This window comes from Pleurodeles waltl, chromosome 11, assembly GCF_031143425.1.
Source record: "Pleurodeles waltl isolate 20211129_DDA chromosome 11, aPleWal1.hap1.20221129, whole genome shotgun sequence".
Taxonomy (NCBI): Eukaryota; Metazoa; Chordata; class Amphibia; order Caudata; family Salamandridae; genus Pleurodeles; species Pleurodeles waltl.
In genome coordinates, this window is record NC_090450.1 from 34462843 (window position 1) to 34481374 (window position 18532).

The 18532-nt window shown below is 44.4% G+C and overlaps 1 protein-coding gene across 3 annotated transcripts in view; it reads left to right on the plus strand.

Moving 5' to 3' along the window:
* AP2M1 (adaptor related protein complex 2 subunit mu 1) overlaps nt 1-18532 on the plus strand; it is a 174799-nt gene that overhangs the window by 101888 nt on the left and 54379 nt on the right. For all 3 annotated transcript variants that reach the window (XM_069212940.1, XM_069212941.1, XM_069212943.1), the window contains 3 exons: nt 7231-7366; nt 8615-8756; nt 9062-9181. In XM_069212940.1, coding sequence (XP_069069041.1) covers nt 7231-7366; nt 8615-8756; nt 9062-9181 — 398 coding nt within the window. The remainder of the gene's footprint in view (nt 1-7230; nt 7367-8614; nt 8757-9061; nt 9182-18532) is intronic.

Sequence of the window (18532 nt, forward strand, 5' to 3'; positions counted from 1 at the left end):
CACTCACGGGCACGCAGAGATTGTCCAGATCCAGTCTGACGTCGGGGGAATATTTTTAAGGTAGATAATCTTTGTTTTGATAGTCTCTACCAGAAAATTACTGAAGGTAAGTAACTTGTTCTTTATGTTCTCACAGAAAATTACCTGTACTTCTGTTGCAGTAAAACATTGGGGAGCAGGCTTATCCAAATGTAAAAGGGAACCAATGCTCTGTCTCAGGTGGTGGTCTGGGTTTAGTAAGTTTAGTCAACCACCTTGTTGGATACCTGAGCAGGAAACCTATAACAAAAGCCATACTTGAAGTGGTTAGAAATGTATTGTTCAGGTCCCTTCAAATGAAGTTGCCATCTCTGGAAGAAACAGACTTTTTTTTGTATAAGGTAATAAGTGGAAGTGGATAACTAGCAATTAAATGTGATCTTCAAGTTTTGGGCCCTATCATACTGGATCTGTTTGCAATACAGTAGCATTCCAAATGTTAATTTTTTGCTAGAAGGTTATCCAGTGACACAGGGGTCCTTTTTGTGATGGCCTACGGATGAGTATGTCTTTCAACCACCCATTTCCCGGTCTTATTTTCTAAACGTAGATACACTACGCTTGTGCATGTACCTATGGACAATTTTATTGCACACACTGATAACCTGTAAAGCTTGACCTCACTTCCTGACCATGATCAAGAGATAAGTAGTGTACCATGACTTCCCTAGCTCCAGATGCCTGCCTGGCTACAGAAAGTGTAGTTTGACTCCCCATTTCTCACCACGCATTGTAGGCACACACTGGTGATAGCCAACCTGTGTTAAACATTCTCGCAAATCAAGGTAGTCGCAGAGCAACATGTTTTACATTCTGTGCTAGTTCAAACTTGAGAGATCTTTTTAGGTTCAGCGTGCAAGCGCTGCTTTTCCGAAGTGTTGGTATGTACCTGGGCTTTTAACAACGCCCATCACTACCACTTGTTTGTGGGCTTGCCCTTTAAAAATCCTTTGACATTGGTAAATAGTTTACCTTTGTCTCTCCTTGGGGAGGTTTTGTTACCACCTTGGCCCTTGCCTCTGTTACATGGCTAATTGCAATTTTGCTGATAAGTTTGACAGCAAGCGAACGTCTTTTTCCTTTTGTGCGTCTCTTCACGCTGATGCTCATGGCGGCTGTGTCAGGGGGTGGGGGGACTAGAGATCCACTTAATGCATATTTCCCACCGGGCTGTCAAAACCAAATAAAAAAAGAGATGCCTCAGAGGTCTCTCCAATCTGTCGAGCAAACTCTTCTCGGAAACCTCCTATAGCCCAAATACAACAATTGGTAGAGATTTATCTCATCACGCCTATTTATAATAGACAAAATCGACTTGCCCACTTGTTCTCAAAGTATGTATCCCTGGGCACTGCCACCAAAGATGAATATCATCAGCTCACTCTAGATCACACTTCGGGCAGTTGCTCTTTCCTTGGATAGCTATTTTAGTAATTTTTTTGGGGGTCCAGTACGTCCGGTATACAGTAAACAAGTGGTTCTGCAGCAAGAGGGCAGGTTTAACCACAGACCAAAGAACCTTCATAGAGACCTGCCAGTAATAAAGAAGGTCTAAGGCAGGAAAAACGAGATCCTTCCCTCTGTAGAGGGGGGAGTAGATGCATCTTCAGCTTGTGTGAGTACCCAGTACCACTTTGAGACCTTGTTTTTTTTTTTTTTTTGGCTCTGTGGACCAGTGACTTCCCTCTCCCAAGCCGTGGAACACCCAGCCTCCGGTTCCCCATGCACCCAGCCTTTAATCTGCACATATTTAAATCTGGACAATTTAGCATTAGTTGCTTCAGATAGAGATTCCCAGGAACTAACGGAACCCTCACTAACTAGCTGTTCCCAATGCCGGATTCCTCCCTCTATCAGTGGCTTAGTTAATACATCCTGGAGACATATCGGGGTACCGGGAGAGTTCCAGGTTGGGGCCAACTCACTATAATACGGAATGCCCAAACTCATTTTTATTGTATACCAGATGCTGCAAGCATTATAGAGAACTTTTAGCCTAACTTTTTTGTAGTATTCGGGGTGGCCAAATTTTATAAAGAAACCGTGTACCCTGGTCCCGGAAACACCCTGTCAGTGCCTGAAGTCGAGGGGCTAAGTGTTGCTTAGAGAGGAGTGATCTGATATTTTTCAGCTGGAATGCCCAATAGTAAAGCTGAAATCCGGAAGTGCAATTCCCCATCTAGCTTTTTCTTCCTCAATTTTTTCCAAGCTATTCTATGGTTTTTATAAGACCAGATAAAACTAACTAGTTCCCCCTGCATTTTTTTTAGCCATTCAGATTTAAAAGACAGTGGGATAGCATTAAAGATAAATTAGAATTTGGGCAGTACCACCATTTTTATTAGATTTGTTCTGCCTAATATAGAAAGACGTAAAAGTGACCATTGAACGAGTAGCTTCTTAGTTTCCCTAAGACGCTGCACAAAATTCACTTGGGCCATCTCTGCCAGGTTCTTGACCACTTTAACCCCTAGATATTGAATTTGGTCTTTTTCTAATGGGTTATCTTGAGGGCCATTCCAAGTCGTTAGTTCAGATTTATCTATATTAACTGAATATCCAGAGAGCCCTCCAAAGCTAGCAATAATTTCCCAGAGTGCCGGGAAAGCATATTGGGGGTTCTGTGTATATATCAGGAGGTTATCTGCATAAAGGGCTTCCTTCAGGACCAATCATGATACTGAAAAGGTGCAATTCTCTTATCTGCCCTGATTCTCCTAGCCAGTGAAGAGGAGAGAGAGGACAGCCCTGTCGAGTGCCCCGTTCAATCTTAACCTGTGAGGATAGAATGTCGTTAACCAGAACCCGAGCAGAGGGAACCTTATAGATAGCTTTAATTGCATTAAGGAAGTTATCTCCAAAATTGTGGTGGTCCATTATGGCCTGGAGAAAGTGCCAACTCACTCTATCGAAAGCCTTGGCAGCGTCAATTGTTAATATGGTTAAAGGCATATTCATAGTAGTTGCCAAATAGATTGCAGCAACTAAGTCATGAGTCAAGTCTCCTAAATATCGATTTCTCATGAATCCTTTCTGATTAATATGCACTAAGTCACCAGTCACCTTATCCAACCTCCTAGCAAGTATTTGGGCAAAAATGTTATCATTATTGAGCAATAAAATGGGTCTATAAGACTCGCATCTTCTCGCGTCTTTCTGGGGCTTTAATATTAAGGTTATGGTAGCTTCATTCCAAGCGGGCGGAACCAGAAGGGAATCCATAAAGATCGAATTCATCAACTGCGTCAGAACTCGTGCAAGCTCTTCTCTCAAGAGTTTATATACTTCTGCCGGTAGCCCATCTGGACCAGGTGCCTTCCCATTTTTCAGGCCAGCAATAACACTATCTACCTCACTAAGGAGAAAGCATTGATTAAGGCTCATTCTGAGGAGGTTCTGCTGTGTCAGTTAGTATTATTCCTTTAATCTTATTCCTGACCTTGTTGGACCTCGTCTTCCATGCTAATAATTTGCCACAGCCTTTGCCATACTCAAAATGTGCCAGTTTACTAGTTTCCCATTTGCTCTTCACAGTTGATTCTAAAAAGACCTCAAGTGAATTTTGCACTTCCTGGATTTGGTGCTGTAAGTCTTTGTGCATTGTTGCATCCTGGGAGGATTGACTTTGGGTTTGCAGAGTAAGGAGTTTATCCTCAAGAGACTCTGTTCTGGTTCTCTTGGCTCTGAAAGCAGCATAGCTGATCAATTTTCCGTGAATAAAAGCCTTATACGCTTCCCAGACCGTGGCTATTGACGCGGAACCCAATTTAATCTCAAAGAATTCCCTTGAGTCCCTTTTGAGCTTTAAAACAATCTCTTCTTCCCCCAAAAGAGAATGATCCATTGTCCATCTATTGCATGTACGAGAGTCAGCAAAGTTTATGACCAGCTGAACAGCTGAATGGTCTGAGAGATGACTAGGCTGGAGGGAAATTCCCATTAAATTATTTTGAAGTTTTGCATCTATCAGAAAAAAAGTCAATTCTGGAAGCATGCCCAACTTTCTTATTCCGAAAAGTGAACTCCTTAGTCTGACCCATTCTTTTGCGCCAAGGGTCAATCACACCAAAATTTTCCATTATGTTATGTAGGCTGGCTCTCGTATTAGGTGTACAGACGGTCGGTCTGTGGGTAGACCTATCTAAGGAGGGATTAAGCAAAACATTAAAGTCCCCGCTGACTATTATCAAGTTCTGAGTTCTTCCAATCAGTTGCTCGTATAGATCTTTGAGTGGGCCCAAGTTGTCCGCGTTTGAGCCATAATAGGAAACCAGGGCGTGTTGAACTCCTCCTTACTTGATATTTGCCAAGACCCATCTCCCCCTGGGATCAGCCCTGACCTCGGTCAGCTGACTTCGAACTTTACTATTTACAATAATTGCTACCCCTTTCACGTTGCAGGATTGATTAGTACAAAGTGGGTGATCCACTTTTGTGACTTAAGAATGCTCATCCACTCCTCATGTCTTAGATGAGTCTCCTGCAGGAGAATAATCTGGCAATCAGATAGTCTTAGGAACTCAAGAATTCTCCTCCTTCTACTGCTCACTGTAAGGCCGTTTACATTCCAAGTCAGAATTTTATGCTTAAAAGTATCGCCGGGGTCCCTTCCTCATGTATTTATCCAGATGGGGAACTCTTGTCTAACCCCAACAGTTGTAAAACCGTGCGAGAGCTAAATTTTTTTTATTTTTCCCCATCTGCTCCCCACCCAGTGTGACCTTAGTTGAGTCGTTAAAACACGTGACACACTACCCTTCCCAATGCCCTCCCTGGGGAACCCTCCTTGAAACTATATTGGGTGGTTCATACTACCCATTGGGCCTCAGCTCCCAGCAGCTTGCTGGCTCTCCCCTTTTATTTGATCAATCAAAACCCTAGCTTATTGAGGATCCCGGAAATTATACATTTTTTTCCACATTACCAGCAAGGTGGCAGGGAACCTCAATTTTGGAGTGGCACCAAAAGACTTAAAATCCTGCATAACCTTCCCCAGCTCCCAGCTTTGATCTAGCATTGCCCTGGACATATCAGATCTTATTAGGCATTACCACCCCTCATGCCGAAAGCCCTGGACTTTGAGACCTTCTGCAAGAATCAGTTTGTTTACTTGATATGAGGTGAAATTAACCAGAACCTTTCTAGGTTTCTCTTGAAAGGGTCCGGGTGGACTCTCTGAATTTCCAAGGCCAAATCTAGGGAGGTCGCCGTTGGGATATGGCCATTAATCAAAGATATTATAAAGTCTTTAATATTGTCTCCTTCTGCCCCTTCTGGAAAATTCAAGAATCTGTGGTTGTTCCTCCTGCAGTGATTTTCCAAGGATTCTAGTTTCTCTCTCAGCTCCTCACTTCGCTTCAGCATTTGGACCTCATGGGTGTTCGACTCCACATCTGCCTGCAGTGTACAGATAGAGGACTCCATAACCCCTAGCCTCTCTATGAAATTAGTGATTTTTGCATCAAGACTATCAAAAAGCACCTGGTTTTTAACTTGATTGGATTCGGAGACAGCAAATTTGTCTCCTCTCATGTAGTAATGACTGAAGAAGGGAGTCTTTGTGGGATGCACTAGACTCTACCTCGTGCGGAAACGCCAACCCCCCTCCCCTTCCCCGACTGTGTCTTGTTCTGCCTCCTGCATAGATGGGCTATGTGATAAAACAGACGAGGAGGGAGTAACTGCCGCCATATTAGCCAAATTCACAGCCGTATCTCTAAGGAAGTGGGCGCAGTTTGTAGAGCACTGGACTGGTCTAGTACTTTAAAGAAGGACCTAAGAGATAGAGTAACTTTGAGTCGCCCCGTGGTAAAGCTGGCGGTGATTTTAGCTGGTGGGGTTTGGTACTCTAGAGGAGAAACCCCTCCCTCAGTTCGTGGGTGAGGAGGCAAAAATAGTAAAGAGGCTTTATCTTTTTTGTGCACTTGCGCCTTACCCCATAACCCGGTAGGAACATCGCTGATGAAGCTGGGAGAGAAGCTGGGGGGGGTCCAACCCAGGCTTTGAAGATGTCAGCTTCTGCCCCGTAACAGAGTTCTGGCCCCCAGACCAGAGGGACGCCCGGGGGTCATGCAGGAGGGCCGGTGGTGGAACACCTGGGGCGTAAAATGGTGTTGGCAAATGTCCTTGTTGCGAGGGAGCTCCAAGGCCTGCTCCCCCTGAAGATGCTGATTCAGCCCAGGCAGAGCCAAGCACAAGCCTGTGCTGACTATGCCCCTGCTGTCCTGGAGGTAAAGCCTGGCCGCCGCTCTTCTGTCGGCGAAGCAACCAGGCTGCTTGGATCCAACGTGGAGGGAGCGGCGGCTCGAAGGGGGCACCTAAACACGGAGCGCCCATCTGGCGCGGGTACCAGGTAGGTGAAAACACAAAAAAAAAAACAAGCAAACCGAGGCTCGTCCCCGCAGCGGGGCAGTCGGCTATGCAGAGGGCTGAGACCACGGTCTGCGCGTCTCAGCGGGCTGCCATGTTCCCTGAGCCGACTCGGCTCGCTTATGTGAAACTGTTTTACTTTTTATTTTTAGTTTGTGGCAAGAAAAGTCTGGTTAGGAGTTAATAGCTCTAACTCGAGCAAATGAGAGACCCATTGCATTGCAACTTCTTGTTTAACGGGTACAGCTGGTAAACTCCATTATGAAATACTCTTCAGAAAATCGGGGGCCAATCAGATATTCTTTTTTTCTTTTGTATCAAGTTCTCCAGATAAACCTGTGGGGTTCTCCTTGGCCCTTGCTTGGAAATTCCCTTTTAGCTAATACACCGTAGATATTTGAAGTGTCTATCTTAGAGCAGTGCAACATTAGCAGTAACTTGTGCAAGAAGGTTCAGTGAGATTCAAGTATTCTCTGTGTACCATACCTCAGGTTCCACAACAACACCCGACTAATCCTCGTTTTGTTCTGTGGAAAGTTGGGATTTATATTGGCACTGCATACTCCCAATTCCCAAAACTAGGATTTTTTTTTTGTTGAAGTATTGGATACAGAAAGTCAAATGTTTTTGTAAATCATGCATTTTTTTTTAACAATGTGTAGGGCAGCCTATGCAGGACTAGGTAGTGAGAATGGAGAGGAAGATCGGAGGTGCAGCCATGAAAAGCAAAATGATTGAAATGTTGAAACACATAATGTCTCAGTAGAATGCTATGTTACTGTGCCTCAAACCCCTTCCTCATAAATATTACTTGCTTTTTAGACAAAAGAAGAACAGTCTCAAATCACCAGCCAAGTGACAGGACAGATTGGCTGGAGACGTGAGGGCATAAAGTACCGTCGAAATGAGCTGTTCCTGGATGTGCTGGAGAGCGTGAACCTGCTAATGTCCCCACAGGGTAGGCATACACTTCACTTGCTGAGCAGTCATTATTTTTTCTTAAGTGTATATTCAGAGATAATTGTGAGAAATATGGAGTTGAACAATGGTATCCTGAGGAATACATGTCACTCTATATGGTTTGAGGGATCCTCTTTCTACTACATTGTAAAGAAGTCAAAATGCTTATCAAGATTTTGGAACAAAATGTTTTTTTCTTCTTCCAAAATATCTGACACCTACTAAACACTCGTCATCAAAGTGTCCAAAATACTTTAAACATTACATTATTGTACATTTGGACCCAGTACTGTTGATGTGTAGTACTGCATTTTTTTCTTTGAATGTACGGTTTTCAATTTTGGTATACAAATATATTCAACCTAGCAAACATATCTAATTTATTAGGCTGAGATCCACACAGGAGAGCTCCATCCAGATAGCTGGAGAGCTCAAAGTAGCCACAGGGTGACTCGTTGGAGAAGCTTGATCTCATGCATCTAGTGGGGTTGGAGAATCAGAACTGCTTTTGAGTATATTTACTTTAATGTTTTGGGTTTCTCTTTCGGACTTAACACAAGGCAGATTAGAATACCGCTAGATACTCAGCAATGTACTAGGAACTCATTTGAGGGGTGTAGAAGTGATAACTCCTTCTCGTTCCCTTGGTAACGAGGCATGCCTTTATTATCTTTGTTACATGTGTATTTCAATAGTAGTTGCCCTTTTCTTTTCCTCTTGATTGTTACCTTGAAACGAGTCTCCCTCACCCTCCTTGTTGTATGTCCACGGAGACCAGATCTTTGTTGTGCACACCCCATTCACTTTTGTATACCGTAATGCCATTCCTTTAGTGCACCTGGTAGTGTGCATGATGCTTACCCTCTACTTTTCATTTAATGTGCTACATGGCTGTTGATGTGTCTGCACCATAACAGCAGTGGCGTGGATCATCCTCAAAGTTTGATTCTGATGGACCATGCAAATTGTTCCCATGGTTACAATACTGCCCTGTAATTTTAACGTGGTCCCCCATCTTGGTTTATCTTTATGAACTGAATATAGACTTTTTATTGTTTTTACTTTTTTTTGGACCAGAAGTAACCTGTAATTTCAAAGGATGCTTATGACACTTACCACACATGAAAATAATAGTTCTTAAATATGTTTCTAGTGAATTCTTGCTTTTTTTAATCAGAACTTACATTACCTTCAGGATGCATGCAGCACAGATCTCACCTTTTTTTTATTTTATTTTTATCATCAGGTCAAGTCTTGAGTGCACATGTCTCTGGCAGGGTGGTGATGAAGAGTTACCTAAGCGGGATGCCAGAGTGCAAGTTCGGAATGAATGACAAGATTGTGATTGAGAAGCAGGGCAAAGGCACAGCAGACGAAACTGGAAAAACGTGAGTGTCTGTCTATTGCTGTTTTGAAAGTCTTATCTTTTTATTTTTCTAACTGATGTGATGACGATCTATTTAATGCTGCCATCTGTCCTCCTGCTGTGCAGTTACAGCTTGAGACATGTAAAGCACATAGATAATACTGCACTTTTTGTGGCAGACTATACAAGGCCTTGTAAAGTAAAACAAAGACTTTCTGATAGTGGTAGCCCATGGATATACAGCAGTTGGTGTTTAGCCCAGCTGTTTCTCCAAAGTGTCATGGTTCTTCACTCTTGTACTAATATTGCTGTGTTCTTGTCTTTCAGAGGGAAGCAGTCAATTGCAATTGATGACTGCACCTTCCATCAGTGTGTGCGGCTTAGCAAGTTTGATTCAGAGAGGAGCATCAGTTTCATACCACCAGATGGCGAATTTGAGCTTATGAGGTATGATTGCATGACACAGACCTTGGTCACATTCAGGTCGGTGTGTTGTGACACTAGCCCTACCACTGCTGTGTTTACTCTAGAATTTTCGCAAACCGATTTATTGCTTATAATTTAGAAACTTGGCAAAGGTTCTGAGAGGAACTGCATAGTGTGTAGTTAATTACTAAGGGGATGAGGGGCTTACCACACTCTAAATCTAATAGGTTATGTTGGAATGATTAATTTGGAATTCACTCCGTCGTTAGTATGACAGTTTGTTTACCTTCTCCGTATGGTTTTGAGGATTCAGTCTCTGATCATGTTTTTGACCATATTACCTGAATCGGTAGTATTGCAGAGTGGTTAAATGATGTGTTCGATGGCATCTGTCGCTGTAGATACGCATGTTTTGCAATAGCTCGCCATCTGGTGTTGGGCCGGAGTGTTACAAGTTGTTTTTCTTCGAAGAAGTCTTTCGAGTCACGGGACCGAGTGACTCCTCCTTTTGTCTCCATTGCGCATGGGCGTCGACTCCATCTTCGATTGTTTTTTTTCCGCCATCGGATTCGGACGTGTTCCTGTCGCTCCGAGTTTCGGAACGGAAAGACAGCTAATTTCGGAAGATTTTCGTCGGTATTGTTGCGTTCGGGACCGGCGTAGTTAGATTCAACACCGCATCGAAGATCGAAGAGCTCCGGTGCCCTTCGGGGTAGTTTTTCGATCCCCCGTCGGGGCCTGGTCGGCCCGACCGCGTGCTGAAGAACGCCGATGGAACGGACCCCGTTCCGTTTCTGCCCCAAATGCCACAATAAATACCCCTATACAGACCAACACTTGGTCTGTAACCTGTGCCTGTCACCTGAGCACAGTGAAGACACCTGCGAGGCCTGTCGTGCGTTCCGGTCCCGAAAAACACTCCGAGACCGTCGAGCCAGAAGACTTCAGATGGCGTCCGCGCCGACAGCCCACCGAGAGTTCGAGGAACAAGAAGAGGAAGGTACCTTCTCGATCCAAGAATCGGACTCCGAAGGATTCGACGATACACAAACCGTGAGTAAGACGTCGAAAACCACACAGAAGAAGATTTACAAGGCCCAGGGGACGCCACTGCCATCAGGCCATGGCTCCACCCATAAATTCGGTGACCGACCGTCGGCACCGAAAAAGGCCCAAACAGTGTCGAGATCGTCCGACTCCGGTCGAGACACCGGCACGCAGCCTTCTCGGGACCGAGAAAATGCTGGAGACAAGCCTCGACACCGAGATGCCGGTGTGGACACGGCTCGACGCCGAGACAGCGGCACCGAAGAAGATCGACGCCGAGAGGTTTCGGCCCCGAAAAAGAAAAAAGTCACCTCGGAGCCGAAAAAACACGCAGACAGGGTTTCGGTGCCGAAACAAACTGCAAGCGACCCAGCTTCAGGCTCTTATACAGAAGAGCACTCGCTAACCTCCCAAATGCAAAAGCATAGGTTTGAGGAAGAGCTACAATCAACTGATGTAGACCATACGCAAAAGCTTATTTTCATACAGCAGGGGACAGGGAAAATGAGCACCCTTCCCCCCATTAGAAGAAAGAGAAGGTTGGAGTTCCAAACTGAACAGACACCACAACCAAAAGTGGTGAAAAGAGTTACCCCACCACCCTCTCCTCCGCCCGTGATTAACGTCTCACCAGCACAAACTCCATCACACTCCCCAGCTCACACCACCATAAGCCAGGGTGACCAAGATCAAGACGCATGGGACCTATACGACGCCCCAGTGTCAGATAACAGTCCGGAGGCATACCGTACGAAGCCATCTCCACCAGAGGACAGCACCGCGTACTCTCAAGTGGTGGCTAGAGCAGCACAATTTCACAACGTAAGCCTCCACTCAGAACAGGTCGAGGATGATTTTTTATTCAACACACTCTCCTCCACCCACAGCTCATACCAAAGCCTGCCTATGCTCCCTGGTATGCTCCGGCACGCAAAAGACATCTTTAAGGAGCCGGTCAAAAGTAGGGCTATCACACCAAGGGTGGAAAAAAAGTATAAGGCGCCTCCTACAGACCCGGTTTTCATCACTACACAGCTGCCACCAGACTCTGTCGTTGTAGGAGCAGCTAGGAAAAGGGCCAACTCCCACACATCTGGAGATGCACCACCCCCAGATAAAGAAAGCCGCAAGTTCGATGCAGCTGGTAAGAGAGTCGCAGCACAAGCTGCAAACCAGTGGCGCATCGCGAACTCCCAGGCACTACTTGCGCGCTATGACAGAGCCCACTGGGACGAGATGCAACATCTCATTGAACATCTGCCCAAGGACTTACAAAATAGGGCAAAACAAGTGGTTGAGGAGGGACAGACCATTTCCAACAACCAGATCCGCTCCTCCATGGACGCTGCAGATACAGCTGAAAGGACAATTAATACATCTGTAACTATCAGAAGGCATGCATGGCTCCGAACGTCTGGATTTAAACCAGAGATTCAACAAGCAGTTCTCAATATGCCTTTTAACGAAAAAGAACTGTTCGGTCCAGAAGTGGACACAGCGATTGAGAAACTCAAAAAAGATACGGACACTGCCAAAGCCATGGGCGCACTCTACTCCCCGCAGAGCAGAGGCAATTACAGCACATTCCGTAAAACACCCTTTCGAGGGGGGTTTCGGGGTCAGAGCACACAAGCCAGCACCTCACAAGCAACACCGTCCAGTTACCAGGGACAGTATAGAGGAGGTTTTCGGGGACAATATAGAGGAGGGCAATTCCCTAGAAATAGAGGAAGATTTCAGAGCCCCAAAACCCCTACTACTAAACAGTGACTCACATGTCACTCACCCCCTCCACACAACACCAGTGGGAGGAAGAATAAGTCATTATTACAAAGCATGGGAGGAAATCACTACAGACACTTGGGTTCTAGCAATTATCCAACATGGTTATTGCATAGAATTTCTACAATTCCCTCCAAACATACCACCAAAAGCACAAAATTTGACAACACACCATTCCAATCTCCTGGAGATAGAAGTGCAGGCACTATTGCAAAAGAATGCAATCGAATTAGTGCCAAACACACAAATAAACACAGGAGTTTACTCACTGTACTTTCTGATACCAAAGAAGGACAAAACGCTGAGACCAATCCTAGACCTCAGAGTAGTGAACACTTTCATCAAATCAGACCACTTTCACATGGTCACACTACAAGAAGTATTGCCATTGCTAAAACTACATGACTACATGGCAACTTTAGACCTCAAGGATGCTTATTTCCATATACCAATACACCCATCGCACAGGAAATACCTAAGGTTTGTATTCAAGGGAATACATTACCAATTCAAGGTACTGCCTTTCGGATTAACAACCGCACCAAGAGTCTTTACCAAATGTCTAGCGGTAGTCGCTGCACACATAAGAAGGCAGCAAATACATGTGTTCCCATATCTAGACGACTGGCTAATCAAGGCCCATTCGTTAATAGAGTGCTCATATCACACAAACCCTCTTCAAACTAGGGTTCACCGTCAATTTCACAAAATCCAAAATTCTGCCGCGCAAGGTACAACAATACCTGGGAGCCATAATAGACACATCAAAAGGAGTAGCCACTCCAAGTCCCCAAAGAATTCAAAATTTCAACACCATCATACAACGCATGTATCCAACACAAAGGATACAAGCAAAGATGGTACTACAACTCCTAGGCATGATGTCTTCATGCATAGCCATTGTCCCAAACGCAAGACTGCACATGAGGCCCTTACAACAGTGCCTAGCATCACAATGGTCACAAGCACAGGGTCACCTTCTAGATCTGGTGTTAATAGACCGCCAAACTTACCTCTCGCTTCTGTGGTGGAACAACATAAATTTAAACAAAGGGCGGCCTTTCCAAGACCCAGTGCCACAATACGTAATAACAACAGATGCTTCCATGACAGGGTGGGGAGCACACCTCGATCAACACAGCATACAAGGACAATGGAACGTACATCAAACAAAACTGCATATAAATCACCTAGAACTTCTAGCAGTTTTTCAAGCACTAAAAGCTTTCCAACCAATAATAGTTCACAAATACATTCTCGTCAAAACAGACAACATGACAACAATGTATTATCTAAACAAGCAAGGGGGGACGCACTCCACGCAGTTAAGCCTGCTAGCACAAAAGATTTGGCGTTGGGCAATTCACAACCAAATTCGCCTAATAGCACAATTTATACCAGGGATCCAAAATCAACTCGCAGACAATCTCTCTCGATCACCAAAAGGTCCACGAATGGGAAATTCACCCCCAAATTCTGAACACTTATTTCAAACTCTGGGGAACACCTCAGATAGACTTGTTTGCGACAAAGGAGAACGCAAAATGCCAAAACTTCGCATCCAGATACCCACACAAACAGTCCCAAGGCAATGCCCTATGGATGAACTGGTCAGGGATATTTGCTTACGCTTTTCCTCCTCTCCCTCTCCTTCCTTACCTGGTAAACAAACTCAGTCAAAACAAACTCAAACTCATATTAATAGCACCAACTTGGGCAAGGCAACCCTGGTACACAACGCTGCTAGACCTATCAGTAGTACCCTGCATCAAATTGCCCAACAGGCCAGATCTGTTGACACAGCACAACCAAAAGATCAGACACCCAGATCCAGCATCGCTGAATCTAGCAATCTGGCTCCTGAAATCCTAGAATTCGGGCACTTACAACTTACCCAAGAATGTATGGAAGTCATAAAACAAGCCAGAAGGCCATCCACCAGGCACTGCTATGCAAGTAAATGGAAGAGGTTTGTTTGCTACTGCCATATTAATCAAATACAACCATTACACACAACTCCAGAACATGTAGTGGGTTACTTGCTTCACTTACAAAAATCTAACCTGGCTTTCTCTTCCATTAAAATACACCTTGCAGCAATATCTGCATACCTGCAGACTACCTATTCAACTTCCCTATATAAGATACCAGTCATTAAAGCATTCATGGAGGGCCTTAGGAGAATTATACCACCAAGAACACCACCTGTTCCTTCATGGAACCTAAATGTTGTCCTAACTAGACTTATGGGTCCACCTTTTGAACCCATGCACTCCTGCGAAATACAGTTCCTAACCTGGAAGGTGGCATTTCTCATCGCCATTACTTCCCTAAGAAGAGTAAGCGAGATTCAGGCGTTTACAATACAGGAACCTTTTATACAACTACACAAGAATAAGGTCGTCCTAAGGACCAATCCTAAATTTTTGCCAAAGGTTATTTCACCGTTCCATCTAAATCAAACAGTGGAACTTCCAGTGTTCTTTCCACAGCCAGATACCGTAGCTGAAAGGGCACTACATACATTAGATGTCAAAAGAGCATTGATGTATTACATTGACAGAACAAAAAACATCAGAAAGACTAAACAACTATTTATTGCATTTCAAAAACCTCATGCAGGAAACCCAATATCAAAACAAGGTATAGCCAGATGGATAGTTAAATGCATCCAAATCTGCTACCTTAAAGCTAAACGACAGCTGCCCATTACACCAAGGGCACACTCAACCAGAAAGAAAGGTGCTACCATGGCCTTTCTAGGAAACATCCCAATGCAAGAAATATGTAAGGCAGCCACATGGTCTACGCCTCACACATTCACCAAGCACTACTGTGTAGACGTGTTATCCGCACAACAAGCCACAGTAGGTCAAGCCGTATTAAGAACATTATTTCAGACTACTTCCACTCCTACAGGCTGATCCACCGCTTTTGGGGAGATAACTGCTTACTAGTCTATGCAAAACATGCGTATCTACAGCGACAGATGCCATCGAACTGAAAATGTCACTTACCCAGTGTACATCTGTTCGTGGCATCAGTCGCAGTAGATTCGCATGTGCCCACCCGCCTCCCCGGGAGCCTGTAGCAGTTTGGAAGTTACCTTCAACTATTTATATATGTATCATCTCAACCTTAAATAGGTGCATACTTAGTCACTCCATTGCATGGGCACTATTACTACAATTCAACTCCTACCTCACCCTCTGTGGGGAAAAACAATCGAAGATGGAGTCGACGCCCATGCGCAATAGAGACAAAAGGAGGAGTCACTCGGTCCCGTGACTCGAAAGACTTCTTCGAAGAAAAACAACTTGTAACACTCCGGCCCAACACCAGATGGCGAGCTATTGCAAAACATGCGAATCTACTGCGACTGATGCCACGAACAGATGTACACTGGGTAAGTGACATTTTCATTCTGTGTATATTAGTTAGTCATCCGTGAGTTATAGTCTATGCGGTATGAACTTAGATCTTAACACACGCTGGCGTACTTTCTGGGAAGCTTGATACGCTGTAGCTTGGGTATTTGCATGTGAGGTGGCTAACCATGGAGTTTTGCAGAGGATCCACAGTATCCTTTGACAAGACAGGATTGAATAGATTGTGTTATGGATCAGAGCAAGGCTTGTGAAGAATATAGTGCTGTTGCTGGCACCACCTACATACACCCAAGTTGTAGCAATTGGGTTTTTAGTGTATGTAAAGGATTTCTCTATAATGCCTGCTGTTAGGTTTGTGTATTGCTTGTGATTGGTATGTATTTATCATGATTGGTGCTGTTTCGAGCTTGTCATTACCCTGTTGTAGGTGATGCCTGAGCTATTTTGAATGTGACCAGAATTTGTCCATGTTTAATGTATTTTGTGGCGCTTGGAAGGAGGTGTGAGCACAGTGATAGGCAACTATGTTGCATTGATTTGATACATGAGAGGTTTTGGCTTAAAATCATTAGTGGGATGCAAGATCTATGAGCGGGGCACACAATCTTAACATACTACTTTCCATTGTTTACCAGGATACTAAGCACAACAAGTAGTATAATTATAAGAAATAGGGTTAGGGAGGTACTTGGTGTTAGATAGCATTTGTGGCTGTAGATACACATGCTGTGCATAAGCTCGCCATCTAGTGTTGGGTTCGGAGTAATACAACTTGTTTTTCTTCGAAAAAGCTTTTAGAGTCACAGGATCGAGTGACGACTCCTCTTGGTAATACTGCACATGGGCATCGAGTCCTTTGTTAGATTGTTTCTCTCTGCCGTCAGGTTCAGATGTGTGTTCCTCTCGCTCTGAGTTCTCGGCTCGATACAGTCCAAAACGGTATTCTCTCAGTCTTTCTATCACCATCAGTATTGTTTCAATCGCGTATTCTTCCATTCTTTGTTTTCAGTTCCAACTTAAACCCCGAATCTATTTTCAGCCCTTCGGGGCAGATGCTTCCCTCTCGGGCCCTTTACGTGCCCATCTCCTCAATGTGGCATCTAACTATGCAGCTCTAATGGAACGGACTCCATCTCGGTATTGTCCTCAATGCCACTCCAGATTTCCACATACCGACCACCACCAGGTGTGTAATTTGTGTATTTCTCCTGACCACAACTAGCAGACCTGCGAAGCGTGCTGTTCTTCCGATCGAAAAATACACTGAGATCAAAGAGCTCGTCGGCTGGAAATGGGGTCTCGAACTCCAGACGACACACGACATCTTCAGCGATGCGCATGCATAAGAAGAGGTGGAACAGGAAAAGACCTTCTCCATTCAGACTCAGACTCCAATGTACAATCTGACATCGAGTGTCAACCGTTGCAGACCACGCAAACTGTGAGTGTAAAAAAAAAAAAAAAAAAACTACACCTATAGCTAAAACTACATCGAAAGAGGTCACCGGCATGTCACTGCCTTCCAGCCATGGTCGGAGCCGAGAAACTAATTTGGATGCCCCGCCTTATGGCTCGGCACCGAAAAAAGCCAAAGAAAAATCTTTGGGATTGACCTGTTCTTCAGCTCTGACACGACTGAAGATACATGGTGCTCCAGTGCCGACCACTTCAGTACCAAGAAAGAAAAAACAGCCATTCACAGTTTCGTCACAGAAAATATCCCATACAACAAAGTCTTTGGAACAGAAAATCTTAAAAGACTTAATTGAATTCTGGATAGTCTACAACCACCACCCCTTCACTAGTGGAACAAATTTTAGACGTTATGGACGCTTGTCAGCACCAACTTCAGATTTAAGAGGGAACAGGACAGATTATAAAATCAGCTCTCCATTTAAAGAGGAAATTGACTTTTCGGGAGGCTCTTGACTCATCTCCACCTCCAAAAAGACTATAAAGGAAAAGTAATTTTCTTACTCAGCCTTCTCCTCTACCCCTTCCACCTACTTCCCCACCACATACGCCAACATCTCCCCCTTCTTTGGGGGTACACACTTCCCAATCCATCACCTGTTAGGGCTCATGATTTGGGAGATACATTAGACGATCAAGACCCCTGGTATGCATATGACCTAGATTCTATTACACCTAATATCCGGATCTATACCCAGCTAGACCTTAACCGCCTGAGGTTTCCTCCTCATATCAACAGGTTATCGCTAGGGCAGCAGCATACCACAATGTACATATGTACACAGATCCAATAGAAGAGGATTTTTTATTCGACACCCTTGATGCAACACACAAGAAGTCAATTTAGGCAGTGAAGACAAAATAGTTAAAGAGCCAGTTAGATCAAGGGATATCACTCCCGGGGTGGATAAAAAATACAAGGCTGCACCCACTGACCCTTTATTTCTAAAAGCACAAATCCCTCCGGACTCTATTGTTGTCTCTACTGCTCGCAAAATGGCTAATAGCCAATCAACGGGAGAGAATCCTCCTCATGATAAACAAAGCAAAAAATTAGATGCTGCAGGTAAAAGAATGGCAGCTCAAGCAGCCAATCACTAGAGAATTGCTAACACTCAGGGTTATCCCGATACAGTAGAGCTCACTGGGATGCCAGGGAGTAGCTTCTACCTCCCTGAAGGAACACTGTAAAAGGGGGGGTAGAAATTGTAAATGAGGGACCAACAATATCCACCAATTCAATTAGGTGTGCTTGATGCTGCCAGTACAGCAGCACACAGGGATGTGGAATTCCTATCGCCCGACGCCCAGGACATATTGTTTGGGGTCAAGGGCAACACGTTTTCATGTTTATTTTGTCCTTGGGACAAGTAGGCCCAACCCCCTGCAGCACAAACCATTTGGCTGCCAGTTTACAGAGAAGGGAATTGTCTGCAGTTGAGGTAATGTGTGTCCAAAAGTTAATGCTGTTCGAACTTGTATTTATAGTTCATTAATTAAAAGCCTTCATTATTAAGGTGAGCGCTGCAAGTACTAGTTTTAAGGTCACACTGCACTACTGGCAGTGGCTACAGTATTTAAAAAAAAAAAAAAAAAGGGTCCACACTTGTTTGAAAAGTTTAACAGTTTGAGACTAAGTATAATGCTCCCAGAAGGCTCTGATTAGATGCAAAGTTTGCAG